Source organism: Antechinus flavipes, chromosome 1 (assembly GCF_016432865.1).
Source record: "Antechinus flavipes isolate AdamAnt ecotype Samford, QLD, Australia chromosome 1, AdamAnt_v2, whole genome shotgun sequence".
Taxonomy (NCBI): Eukaryota; Metazoa; Chordata; class Mammalia; order Dasyuromorphia; family Dasyuridae; genus Antechinus; species Antechinus flavipes.
In genome coordinates this window covers 252,239,879-252,254,268 of record NC_067398.1, presented here as the reverse complement: position 1 = coordinate 252,254,268, position 14,390 = coordinate 252,239,879, and the positions used below count along the sequence as shown (strand labels likewise).

Genomic DNA, 14,390 nt, shown 5'->3' with positions numbered 1-14,390 from the left:
GTCATACAATTAATTCTAATGTTCTTAGAAAATACCTTGAGAATATCCTTGTATCACTTTTTCTGACTATCTTGTGAGTACTTGCCCCATGTGAAGTTCTCCACAAAACAGTCTTTTTGGCAAGCAAACATTTGACAAGACAGTGCAGTAATTGCAACCACAATCACACAAATGACTTGAGAGATCTTACCCCAAAGATGTCAGATGCCCCCTGTATAGAATTGAGTTTTATGTCAGATTTGTTTTCTTTTAACCAGACCAAAACAGACCTTTAGGGATCCACTTAGGGTAGAATTTTATATTATGTTTAAAAACCAGATCAAAGGGGTACTATTCATACTAGGAGCATAGATAGTCAAGGAAATGCAGTAATAACCAATGGCAGAAAGATAAGTTTCTTATCTATAAGAAAATGAGATAAAAGGATAGAATTTTTTTTTTTTTTTTTTGGCTGAGGCAATTGGGGTTAAGTGTCTGAGACCAGATTTGAACTCAGGTCCTCCTGACTTCAGTCCACTTCACCATCTAGCTGCCCCTAATTTGGAGAATTATTAGCCCTAGCCTAGGTATTTGCCCAGAAAAAGGAGAAGTAGAGGAGACCCTCTCAGCCCATAGTGGCATGATCATCAAGGAGATCTATGTGGCTACTAGTTCAAACACTCCAAACTTCAACAGTTTATGCCTATTTGATTTTTTATGCACAAGAGTTAGTCAACAGGTAATAGAAGAGAAGTACTCAGAATGTTAACTTGTCATTGAGATTTTGTAGTAGGAAATTTATTAAGTCAATTTTTGAAGTATATTTTGTTTAGTCGATTTTTCCTGCCTAAAACTCTCCCTGGGTAAATTTTAGCTTGTGCATGCCGGAGGGCTACTGGGCTGGAAGATTCAATGTTATTTCTATACTTTTGTCATCTGCCAATTTGACTTAAAAATTATCTATGGATTCATTGATAAATACTGTTACTAGTCATACTTATCAACACAGAGAAATATTTTAATAACCAATTTACTATATGATTATAGTGTTATTGTACACCAAAAACCAATGGACACTGATCTACATTTTTAGCAATTTTTTATACTTCTTAGTTACATCAGCAAAATGGATACCATTGAATTTACAGAGGGCATTAGAGAAAGGTAAAGATTTACACATGAAAGAACTGCTAACAGAAAAAGAAGATCTACTTTAAGAAAAATAATAAACTGATCAGCAAACATTAGGGTATTAACTGGAATTTACAGATTAGACATTTCCTCTAGAGCTATAGCTAATGACAGGATATGCTCATCATAAGTAGAGTTCATAAAGCTGAAAGAGCAATTTTTCTATCACTAACCAGTTAATTATCTGTGCTAAAATTTGTTATTTCAGCTAAATTTCTGTAAACTCTAGTTGGAGATGTGATTAGTTGTCATTAAGTTATAAAGCCAATATAAAAAAATTCTGTTACTATATTTGGATGAATATTCTGTGCACACAAATCTAAGGATTATATAACTTCAGGGACAAGAAAATGGTGTATCACAATGGTTAGAGGATTCATGTAATTCTAGAATGTCAGATCTAGAAAGTATCTTAGATATCTTCTTGTTTCAACTCTCATTTTACTCTAATTTTCCAGATTAAAAAACAAAACAAAACAAATAAAAAACCCAAACAAAAAAAACCACAACTATGATCCAGAGACGTTAAAATATTTTATGATGAAATACCAGGTTCTGGGAAAGCAGTTGGGAATGTGAAAAAAATCATGAAAGCTTCTTGTAGATACAGGGTAAAAAAGAGTGAAAACCAGGTTGATCAAGATTCTTTAGCAGCTGGCTGTGAATGAAAGAATACCTTTTAAAATCATAGATGAAGAGGAAAAGAGGAAATAAAGGTGGGGTAAAAAGAGTTAGGGAGGAATTAAGAAGGGTCTAGCCTAAAATGAACTCACATGCTCATTATGTCTACATCAGCAATTGCATGGTGGGATATAGGAAGTGGGATATACTAATACAGGTGCTTTAGTCACAAAGGTTACTTATAGGGCAAGAGTATCTTTAGCACAGCTGCCCAGGGGAAGGTAGGGTCTTTTTTTCTGCAGGATTCTTATTGATTTGGTAGTTTGAGCAAGCTTTACTCATTTGGACATGATAACAGTCCTAGGAATATGACATCCAATGGTTAGAGTTCACATCATTCCTGACAATGGCTGTACTACATCATTTATATAAGGTGACATGGCTTATTCTTATTTCCAAAGTGAAGGCAACAATTTCAGAGAGGTAGTGGCAAAAGAGTACTTGTCTCAGAATTAGGAAGATTGGACTTCAAGTCCATTTTCTGCTATGTATTGGCTGTATAACACTTTCTCAATACTCCAACACGCAATACTCTGCTCATTTACAGCTCCCTATATCTAGGAAACCTGAAATCTGGTAAAACAAAGAAATAAGTAAGCAAATTAAAAAAATAATGTTAAAGCAGGTAAGAGCTGTTTTCCAATTGGTTTGGATATGTGAAAAGAATGCTATTTGTGTGACATCTGAATCTCTGCAGGGAAATAGGAGCCTTAATTGCCATATTCCATGCAACACTAATCTGTGCTTCTCTTCTTTTTTAAACAGGTGCTGGTAAAACTTACACCATGCTGGGAATGGACTCTGAACCTGGGATCTACCTCCAGACATTGAATGATCTCTTTCAGGCTATTGAAGAGACTAGTGATGACATGGAATATACAGTTTCCATGTCCTATCTGGAGGTGAGGTGCCTTTAATGGCAGAGAGGGGCCAACCTGGAACTTTGCTTCTGTGCAGGCATAAGATACCCAAATAATGTTAGGATCCTCAGGTCACTATCACAAGTATGGCGAAAGAATTTGCAGACTCAGTTTGTCTCTTAAAGTTAAGGGGAAAGGATCTATTATGCTGCTAACAGCAGGTTAAGTTCCAAAAGGAAGTTAGCAAAGAACCTGGAACAAGAAGATAAATTTATAGGGAAAAGACAAAGAGATCAAATGTTTCATATCACTGACATCCTAATTTTATGACAGAAGTAGTATTGTGAGTGGTCTCAGAGGTGGAGTTGAGGAGTAGTTTGGTATGCACTTCATTATTATCTCTTTGTTATTACTGACTTGTTATCTGACACCCAGCATTGTGTGTGAAACTACAATATTCTCAAGGCCAGGTAGCCTTAGGGTTATTGCTACAGACTCCCTACAAGCTACATCACATCATTCCCCCTCGAGCAGTTGGGACCCAGATTCACTTGGAGTAAAGGGAAGGTCTCATTTTCTGGAGATGCTTCACACTGATAAGGGTGTTGTAATGCCAAAGAAACTGAGCAAGACAGAAATTAGAAACCAATTCAATTGTTTATTAAATGGAGAGAAATACTGGGACCAATGGATCCATGTTTAATCCCAGGGCTAGACAAGATTATCATCCCAAAGAGTCTAGCCCCGAGTATTGGGACAACAAGCTTCTTTATAGAATAACAAGAACAATGACATAATGGAGGTACCTAGGTGGGGATAACCTAATGGAGGGAGGTTACTGATATTCTAATGACATCTAAAATGGATAAACCTTTATCTTGTCAAACATTAAGCGGGAAAGGTTATAATCTGAGGCAGAGTAACTAAATAGGACAATGGGGAAACTAGGTCAGGACCTCAAAATGGAACTTTAGCACAACATTCCACTCTTCTCATGGTAACTATTCAAATCTTTGAATTACCTTCCTCTAGAAGGTCTTAGCACCATAATTTTGAACAATCCTACGTGAAGTAAATAGACCAAATAAAAATTAAAATAAAGCTAGACCAATGCAAGAACTTATGGCAAGGTCAAGTCTCTCCCTGATAATCCCAGAGTTAATCAGCAATACACACAGTTCCTTATTTCAATTATTTCTGACAATCAATTGTCAGGTCCTCTGCAGTTGGGGAGCATATGGACAGCTGTGGTCATTTGTGCATGACTCGGCCTCTGCTTACAGAGCAGCAGGGCTCAAGGCAGTTGTGCTGCCCATTCAGAGGGGCAACTCGCTCTAGGGGAGAAGGGTGAGGCTTGGAGTAGCTTCACCTGTCCCTGCCCAGAGGAACAAACAGGATTGCAGAAAGTATCAGATTTCTGAGCAGATTATGCACAGTTAGACCAAGGCAGGCAAACCCCAAACTTTTAGAGACCCAATATCAACTACAAAGTCCTTTTAAGTATGCTGAAAAGTTACTAGTTAAGGACCAGGGGTAACAGGAGTGGAGAAACAGATCAGAGAGACTGCCAGTTCCAAGACAGGTATCCAATTTCTGGTTGTTTCTAAAAAATAATCCCCAAAACTGAGTCTGCCAGGGCAATTCCAACAGAATAAGGGATTTCAAAGTTAAAGCACACCAGCAAATCATAGTCTAGTAAATTTAAGCAAGGAATAAAGGACTTTCAGTTAAATCTGAACTAGTAAGATAGGGGGTAGGGCAGAAGTGCCTAAGGAAATACACCAGTTTCCCCAATTTCCTATTTCTTCTCCTTCCTTTTTTTCTTTTGGAAAGAAATTATCAAACAACCATTCCACATATAAATCATATACATATGCATATACATAACAGACTAAAAGTCCATCAAACATAACAGCAAGTTACACAAGTTTAACAATCTCCATCCCAAGTCTTAAACACACAGTAATACAGTTAAAATTCTGACAAGTCAACCACTTTCCCCACTCCCCCTTATCAGTCCAAATTACATCAGGAAAATTGGGCGATGGTTCTCAATAGCTGTTTCCTGCTGAAAATGGGTGGAGTGTGGTGTGCTGACAATCAAAGCTTGATGTAGGTCCCAGAAGCAAGTCAATATAGCTGTAATTTGACCAAATCTAAAAACAAAAACAAATCTAACAAAGAAAAGTTACAACAGTCTGAGATAGAAAGACTGGTCCACAAGGACTGCTACAAGATGTGGCCTCTCATTAGTTATAAACCTTAAAAAAACTTGAATATCCAGACACAATATCTAGTAACTGATAGATGACCAGATTGAATACTTATTTGATCAAGTATTTAGAATATAATGATTACAGATAACCAGACTGGAAACAGCAAGGTATGCCATAATTGAATTAACAATTTCTTATTGACCATTATTCCAATCATAGAAATCAGTTACAGGAGGAAAAAAAATGCAGTGCATATTAGCTACAAACCCAAGAAATTTTACCTCTAGTAACAAATCCTAAACAGATATGATATCATAACCTTATTAGTTTGCTGCTTTTAGCCAAGAACCAGGTAGGTACAACTTGATTAAAAAAAAAAAAAATCTGGAACAATTTGGGCGGAGGGAGGGGGGGGAGGGAGGAGAGGATTCCATGGACTACCTTTCCCTCCACTCCACCTCCAAAGAGACAAGAGGGGGAGAGAAATCTACCTGAACTTCACTCCAGGCTAACTAAATGCTCTAATAGCTGAAGTAACAGGGGGATGAGGCAGGGTGTAGGGGGATGGGGAAGGGGTGTAAGGGGTGGGGGTGGGGCGAGTTTAAATCTTTACAAAAGATCCCTACCTCATCCAATATTTAAAGTAGCAGAAATCAGTGGGTGATTGGGTGGGTGGGGGAATTCCATAAAGCTCACATGTCCAGGAGAGCTGGATTTAAAGCATAATTTACAATGTTATAATATAGGTAACAAACAGCTTTAAAATCCCAATACTATAAAACTGCCTTTCCTATCTCATTTCAAAAATAAAAGAGCGTAGTTTCTTTCTCTCCTTCTGGCCCCATGTGGCCATTATTCCCAATGGACTCCTCCTAAGCTCTAACTTGGCCCGAGTTGAAGCTTTCAGAAAAGTCAGATCCCTTTTGTTACATACTTTACCTAATTAGAGGCACATGACCCCTTTCAGGCAAGTTAACAGAACTTCTTTAACAAGCTATTGTTCCTTTAAGATCTTATACTTAAAGATAACCAATTCATTTCCCAAATTTAGACTCATCTTTAAATTTCTAATCAAATGTTTTCTCCAGCTGGAATTCAGTATTGAAATAATCAATTCCCAAATTTGATCATTGTTCTTAAATTTAACAGAGCTCTTAAATTAACAAAATAAACAAATTACAATTTAACACAGACAAAAATCACACAGAACACAGAGCACAACTATACAAGCCATACAGAACACTGATCACACTTAGATTGCACAATTACAACATTCAGTAGGACACTAACATTAAAGCCAAGACAAATGGTCCCGGTCTTTGTAGACAGCCCCCTGAGCATGCAAAAGCCTAATTCAGAGGCTTCTACAGTTAAAAGGCTGTGATGGGAGGGGCATTACTCTATCATAGGATGATCAAATCAGGGAAACTGAGTCCCGTTTTCAAATGTATATACTCCCCACTCGATGGAAGAAATGGGAGGAAAGGCCAGAGGGAGGGTGGGAGAGGACCTCTTGTAGAAATGCATTGAGATGCAAAGGAAGGGCCTTTGTCTCTGGAAAAGGATTTGGATAGAGGGAGTTTCCTCAAGCAATGCATCTGCTCCAGGAAAGATTTTAGAGGCAGCAGAGTGTCTAGATTGTGGACAGGTAAAAACTTTTTCACAAATCCACAAAACTTTTTCCAAATCTTTGTAGCCTCCCTCGTATCTCTTAGAGACAGAGCTAGACAAAAGAAAGCCTTTTGTCAATCCGCAGCAATTCCTAAAGAATTGTGCCAGAGCTCCCAAGAGCTCCAATGATGACTGCAAATCCCAATCCACTTGACAAAAGTCTTTTACCTTGTCCAGAGTTCTGGATTTCTCAAGGACACCCCAATAGTGACAACCACGTCTGGTTATTCACACACAAGGCTAAGCCAATGTGTCTTTAAAAGACACTCAGGTAGGGTCCCCTGCGAGCAAAAGACCCTACTTCCAGAATCTATAACTCTGGGAATCCAAATGCTAGCATACCAAACAAAACAAGTCTTAAGACATAATCAGATGGTACCCCAAAAGGTACCCAGACAGACTTACTTTCCTGTGGCTGAATGGGGGTGTCTACCATCAGGCTGTTGTGGCTGGAGACTGCTCTCTTTCCCAGAGGCTCTGGGAAAAAATCCAGAAGGGCTCCACCTCTCCAGGCCAAGAATTCAGATCTGCAGCCACCCTGCCCAAGGCAGAGACCCTAAAGTCTTTTACCTCTAATCCTGCTCATTTTCTAATTATCTCGCTGGGGCTTCCAAAATGTAATGCCAAAGAAAGTGATCAAGACAGAGATTAGAGACCAATTCAATAGTTTATTAAATGGAGAGAAATACTGGGACCAATGGATCCATGTTTGATCCCAGGGCTGGATGAGACTATCATCTCAAAGAGTCCAGCACTTAAGTATCAGAGGGCAAGCTTTTTTATAGGATAACAAGAACAAAGACATAATGGAGGTACCTAGGTGGGGATAACCTAATGGTGGGAAAGGCCCCTAGGATGACACAATGGATGGAGGTTACTGATATTCTAATGACATCTAAAATGGATAAACCTTTATCTTGTCAAACATTAAGAAGGAATGTCTATAATCTAAAGATATAAAACCTTTATCTCATCAAACATTAAGAGGGAAAGGTTATAACCTGAGGCAGAATAACTAAATAGGACAATGGGGAAACTAGGTCAGGACCCCAAAATGGAACTTTGGCCCAACAGTGTAGAGCTGTCTCAAGCCGGGTCTAGACTGAGGAGGGGAGATATGTGGCTTGAAGATAGTAAGAGTGGCATCCAGGCGGTGCTGAGGCTCAGAATCAGGTAGCCAATGGTATTCAGATTGAAGAAATAGTTGGGAATTAAATGATCTGGAGTAAGTTTACTCTTTTCCATCTTGTATGTTTCCAGTGTTTCCGAGAATCCTGTGGAACAGTAGTTTCAAGTCCTCTATGTGTTCACAGGAATATCCAGTAAGGTCTGAGGGATAATAGGAAACAGGGATACCACTTTTAATTCTAGAAACATGAGCCTAGCTGGGAAAGTTTTTAAGTTTAACTAGAGTGGTCAGAATGACCTTATATGATCCTTTCCATTTTATACCCAGGGGGTAAGTACCTTGGGCCTTTCAAGATTTAAAGTATAGCATGTCCCTTGGATTTACTGGGCTGACAGTTTGGGGATGAACATCTGTGGGTTTAAGGAGATATACATTTGCATATTGCAAAAGAGCCTTCCAGACTGCACCAAGCTGTGACAAAGTGAGTGACCAGATGCTGATCTGAATCTACAAGAATGTCAGAGGTTAAGAACGGTCTCCCTACAGAAGTTCAAATGGGCTCAGCTTGATGTTCTCCTGAGGAACAAGGTAGTCTCTTAACGAATCCTAACAGGAGATTCTTTACCCAATCTTTAGGAGCCTCAGGAACAGTTTAGAAAGGACTTGCTTGAGGGTTTGATTCTTTTTCTCCACCTTTATAGAAGATTGAGGATGCCAAGGAGAATGGAGTTGATAAGTAATCCTAAGTACCTCAGCTACAACCTGGGTTATTTGAGAAGTGAAGGCTAGGCCATTGTCATTCTGTAAAAAGCTAGGTAGGTCAAAATGAGGTAAGAGTACTTTCAGCAAACACTTTGATATCTCCTGGCTTTTTCAGTTCTACAAGGAAAGGAAAAGTGTCAACAAAAACCAAAAGCAGTTTGAAGCACCTGTAAGAGGGGCATATGTGTAAAATTTATCTGCCTGGGTATGTACCCCTCCTAGATGAGCTTCAGGAGAGGTGGGGTTTAATGCCCCTTCAGGGTTTACTTGGGCACAAACCAGGCAGGCCTGGAACACCAGTCTCATTGTTTCTCCCAGTTTGTGAGCAGTGAAAAAAGCTTTCACAAGGGATTGGAGGGCTTTCTTTCCCAAGTGAGTAGCTTGATTTATGCCATAGAGAAGTTTCCACTGGCTGGCCTCTGGGATTAGAAACTGGCCTGAGGGTGTTTGAAACCACCCAGAAAGGGGAAAGAATGGATCTCCTTTCTTTAGCAAGGGCCTATTCCCGAGAGATATATGCGAGTATAGGACAGGGAATTGGGGAATCAAAGCTGCCTTGGTCAGGAGCAGGAGCAGGAGCAGGAGCAGGAGCAGGAGCAAGAGCAGGAGCAGGAGCAGTACAAGCAGCTGGATTTTCATTTGGTTTCTCTTGGTCTGAAATGAACCCCCTTCCAGTTTCCTTCATAAAATATAACAGAAACCTCTCTAAATCTAGGGACAATTTGCAGTAATTGTAGGATTTTCCCTGCATACTTAATATATTGAGGAGCCATCTCCCTCCAATTTGATCTTAACTTGGGAGATATTAATATATTATTATTATTATTTTTTTGCTGTGCCATAGAGAAGAAAAAGAGAATCTGGGAGTTAATCCAGAATTTTGGAGATGATATAGCTGAGCCCTCTCCTAGTGCTGTTCCAGTCTCCGATCTGGGTGGGATTACCAAGAGGGAAGCAATATATTTAGTGAGGTCCTCAGAGTAATGATCAAGTTTTTCTTTAATCTAGGAAAGGTCTGACATTGTAAAAGACACATGCACCCTGAGTGTTCCATCCCAAGAGTCTGTTACTTCTGTGAATGGGCAGTTTAGAAGGAGTGACTGAATCAGGATCTTGATGGGGAGAAAAAGGGTCTTGTTCCTTGTATGGCAGGGACTGAGAAGTTGGGGCCGGGAGGTTTCATAATCTAGTTGGAGAAGTGAGGGTCTAGGGGATCCGGGGGAAGGGGACTGAGTTGAAGAAACATTGTTGGACATAAGGTCTGAATCTTAATAAGGGGGAGATCCCAGAAGGGATTCTCCAGTCTCCTGATAAGGACTGCATAAGAGGACAGATGGGGGTCCCTTATCCCTGGAGGAGTGGAGAGGAGGGGATCATCTAGGAGGTCAGTATCTACTTTCAATTTCCCTCCAGTAAATTTGGAAGCTTCAGTGCTGTCTTATTTAGGATCTTGGAAAAAGCCATAAAGACATGGACATATGGGACTTCAGTCTACTTGTCTTGCCTGCAGCAAAACAAAGCACGTGTTATAGTTAATGAACCCATTAATGGGCCATTTTTTCTCGATCTTCTAAGGTATATTGAGACCAGGCAATATTGCAAAAGAAAATAAGTTTCTTAACTTTAAGATCTTTTAGGCCAAATTTGTCTCTATTTTTAAAGAGATAGCCTAAGAGAGAATCCTTAGGGGATAGAGATGGGTTGTCCCATCTTTGCCAGGAGTCTTAGAATTCCTAGTCTTATGGTGTCTTGCCTCCTCTGGCATGTCAGTGGAAAGGTGGCAGATGTTCCCTAGTCAGGAGGGAATTATGCCAATAATTGTAAGAATTTCCAAGTCCAAGTCCCTAATCAAGGAAATTTTGCTGAGCATGGAGCTCCTAACGACCCAGCAAGCTTTCCTGGGTGCTTGAGATGTCCCAACTATAGGATAGGGATAGAAAGGAGCTTACCTTAACAAGGAAGATGTAAAATTTTAGACTCCCTGTGTGAGCCAGCAAATGTTGAGGCTCCCAATGTTAGTTTCCCCAGGTCAGTGTCATGGGAATGGCAAAAGAATTCACAAACTTAATTTGTCTCCAAGTTAAGGGGCAAAGATTTACGATGGGGACTAAGTTGCAAAAGGAAGTTAGCAAAGAACCAGGAAGAAGAAGATAAATCTAGGAAAATGGTAGAGAGATGCTTAGAGGTAGAATTGAGACATGATCTGATACGCACCTCATTATTGTCTCAGAAATTGTGTATTACTGACCAACAGATTGTTATCTGACAGCCAGCATTGTTTATGGGAACTGTAGCACTCCTAAGTCCAAGTGACCTCAAGGTTAAGGCCAGATAGCCTTAGGGTTATTGTTACATCCATCCTAGATGCTGTATCACTTCATTTCTAGTAGAGATTATTTAAGTTTTTGTTTTTAATAAACAAAGGAGAGCATGTAAACAAGAATTTCTGAGCAGCTGTGGGAATTCTACTAGATTGAGTCCACTGCAACAAAGGCCCATTTAAATTCCACTTAAATGCAACCAATGTCCAACACCCTTCCCTATATCCATCTAAGACACTGACTTGCTAACAAGGACATGTTCTTTTGTTGGGTTTTATTACCTCGTCTGTCACACTGAAGAAAATTGGAAATGGAAAGAACTACCACAAATACTTAGTAGATGTGGGATTCTACCAAACCTCTCCCAGTCCTAATTTTTTCATCTGAAAAATATGGATAATAACATTTATCTCACATGAAAACCAAATTCAGTCATGTACTAAAGTGCTTTTCAAAACTTTATGTGCTGTAGAAATGTAAGCCCTTTATTGAGTGTCCTTTTACTGATTTTCTTCTATTACATCTGCTGTTGCTTTCCTGCTTGTGCATAATGCCCCTTCTCTTGTACCACATGTGACTACAAAATACAACACATGGTCATCCCTTAGATCAGAATATTAGTTTGTTTCCAAAAAGTACCAATACATCATGGGGTAGCTAAGTGGTGCAGGGGACTTGAAATCAGGTTTCCTGAGTTCAAATACAGCCTCAGTCACTTTACCCTGTTTGCCTCAGTTTCTTCATATGTAAAATGAGCTAGTAGAGAAGGAACTGACAAACCACTTCAATATCTTGGTCAAGAAAACCCCAAATGAGATCATGACTGAAAAACAACAACAAGAAAAATTTATTTTGTGAATGTTATTCAAAGAATAGAAACATAATTTTAATAACATTTTAAATTCCAAATGTTGGCTTATCATCAAATACTATATATATATGTGTATATCTACAAACACACACACATACATATATGTACTTATGGTCTCCCCATTATAATATAAATTCCTTGTCAGTAAGGATTGTTTTATTCTTGATACTTGTAGCTTTGGTATCTAGTGGATACATAGAGGTGCGTAATAAAAGCTTGTTGATTGATTGCCTGATAACGATATGGTGCTGGTTGGAAGACTGATCTAAGGCAATGTGATGTAACCCATGTAGTTGTGTACCATGGTTTCAGGAAAGACCTGTTTTCGAATCCTGCCTCTGATATGTTTCTGTGACTGAGCAGGTTACATTAGTTTCCTTTTCTGGAAATTGGGAATAGTATTTATATCACAGTGGGTCTCAAATTAAAAATATATTGTATATATATTTAATTGTCAGCTTTTAACATAAACAAACATAGTTCCTGCCCTCAAGGAATGTAGATTTTTCTGTGAGGCTTAGTTTTTTTTTTTTTTTTAATAACTTTTTATTGATAGAACCCATGCCAGGGTAATTTTTTTTACAGCATTATCCCTTGCATTCACTTCTGTTCTGATTTTTCCCCTCCTTCCCTCCACCCCCTCCCCCAGATGGCAAGCAGTCCTTTACATGTTGAATAGGTTACAGTATATCCTAGATACAATATATGTGTGCAGAACCGAACAGTTCTCTTGTTGCACAGGGAGAATTGGATTCAGAAGGTATAAATAACCTGGGAAGAAAAACAAAAATGCAAACAGTTTATATTCATTTCCCAATGTTCTTTCTTTGGGTGTAGCTGCTTCTGTCCATCTTTGTTCTGAATTAACTCTGTGAGGCTTAGTTTGATGAGTATTCAAGTCCTCTGTAACTGTTAAAGACCTCTTTGCCATAAAAGCAACCTCATATTTTCTTTTCTTCTTACAGATTTATAATGAAGTAATCCGTGACCTTCTGAATCCATCTTCAGAATTTCTGGAGTTGAGAGAAGATGCCAAAGGAAGCATTCAGATAGCAGGCATTACTGAGGTCTCCACCACAAATGCCCAAGAGGTAAATTTCAGTAGCAGCTTTCAATAGGATACTTAATATCATTCCCGGAAACCACACACTTGTGTATACTGTTATTTGTACTCAGAATGAATGAAACAGAATCAGTAGATGCAAAATAAAATCCTAGGGAGAGCCCCTCGGTTCTTGCAGCTTGTTTAGCAGATCAATTTAACAATATTTATTAAAAGCCATATATATGCAGCTGCATTATGCCATACCCTGGGGGAAATACAAAATTAAATATGATCCCTATCCTTATGGAACTTAATAAAGAGTTTTGTGGGGGATAAATAACAAACACATATAATTATAATGTCCTTGGTAAATGGACAGAGAGCTGCAAAACAAAACAATATCTGAAATTACTGAAAATGATGGAATGGAGGGAATGTCACTTCCTGGAGAAGTTAGTCTCCTGGAGAAGAAGTCTCAAAGACTAACTTCTTTGAATTGTTCTTTAAAGAATGGGTAGGAATCCTACCAAAGAAGGAGAGAAGAGAACATTCTAGCTGTAAGTTCTAAATAACTAGAAGAAAGTTAGGAAAGTAGGAGAGTACAGCATGTGTCTGGCAGACAGAAAATAATTCAGTTTAGCTGGAGCATAGAGTATGGGGATGGGAACACTATGATAATAAGAACAATAATGTTATTTAGTCTTTTTTAAGTTGTGCCCTACTCTTTGTAATATTATTTGGGATTTTCCTGGCAAAGATACTGGAGTGGTCTGCCATTTTCTTCTCCAGCTCATTTTATAGATGATGAAACTGAGACAGACTGAGTTAAATGACTTGCTCAGGGTCATATAGCTAATAGGTGTCTGAGGACAGATTTGAACTCACATCTTCTGATGCTGTCTGGTGCTCTGTCCAGCATGACTTAGTTTATCCTTGTAATGAAGAAAATAGTAAAGGAAAAAAAAATTGACAGATGTAAGGGGAAAGATAAATAGCTTGTTTTTTGGATTATGTGAGGTACCAATGATACATTTAGGTAGAAAATTCCTATAGGTGGTTGAAGAGTTCTAGAGCTCAGAATTGAGGTCAGGACTAATTAGGAGTTGTCTGTATAGTTGAGGAATGGAAATGAATGAATGAATTGACCAAAGGAGAGAATTTAGAGCAATAATTTTTTTTGTTTTTATTAAAGCTTTTTAATTTTCAAAAGATATGCATGGATAATTTTTCATCAATAACTCTTACAAAATCTTGTGTTCCAATTTTCCCTCCTTTCTCCCCACTCTCTCTCCTAGATAGCAAGTAAACCAACATATGCTAAATATGGTAAAGATATGTTAAATTCAATATATGCATACATATTTATACAATTATCTTGCTACACAGGAAAAATCACATCAAAAAGGAAAAAATGAGAAGGAAAGTAAAATTCAAGTAAGCAACAATAAAAAAAATGAAAATGCTATGTTGTGATCCACACTCAGTTCCCACAGTCCTCTCTCTGGATGTAGATGGCTCTCTTCATCACAAGATCATTGGAACTAGTCTGAATCATCTCATTGTTAAGGAATTTTTCTTTTTTTTTTTTTTTAAATAGAATTTTGTTATTCTCTGTAGTTCTTTCTTCAGATGGGGATATCATTTTAAATCATGAATCCCTTGGA

General features: G+C 38.5%; 1 protein-coding gene across 1 annotated transcript in view; it reads left to right on the top strand.

The window, feature by feature from the left end:
• LOC127563887 (kinesin-like protein KIF19) overlaps nucleotides 1–14,390 on the top strand; it is a 61,555-nt gene that overhangs the window by 25,926 nt on the left and 21,239 nt on the right. Inside the window, exons 5-6 of the mRNA XM_052000096.1 lie at nucleotides 2,617–2,753; nucleotides 12,647–12,772. Of these exons, the coding sequence (XP_051856056.1) occupies nucleotides 2,617–2,753; nucleotides 12,647–12,772 (263 nt within the window). The remainder of the gene's footprint in view (nucleotides 1–2,616; nucleotides 2,754–12,646; nucleotides 12,773–14,390) is intronic.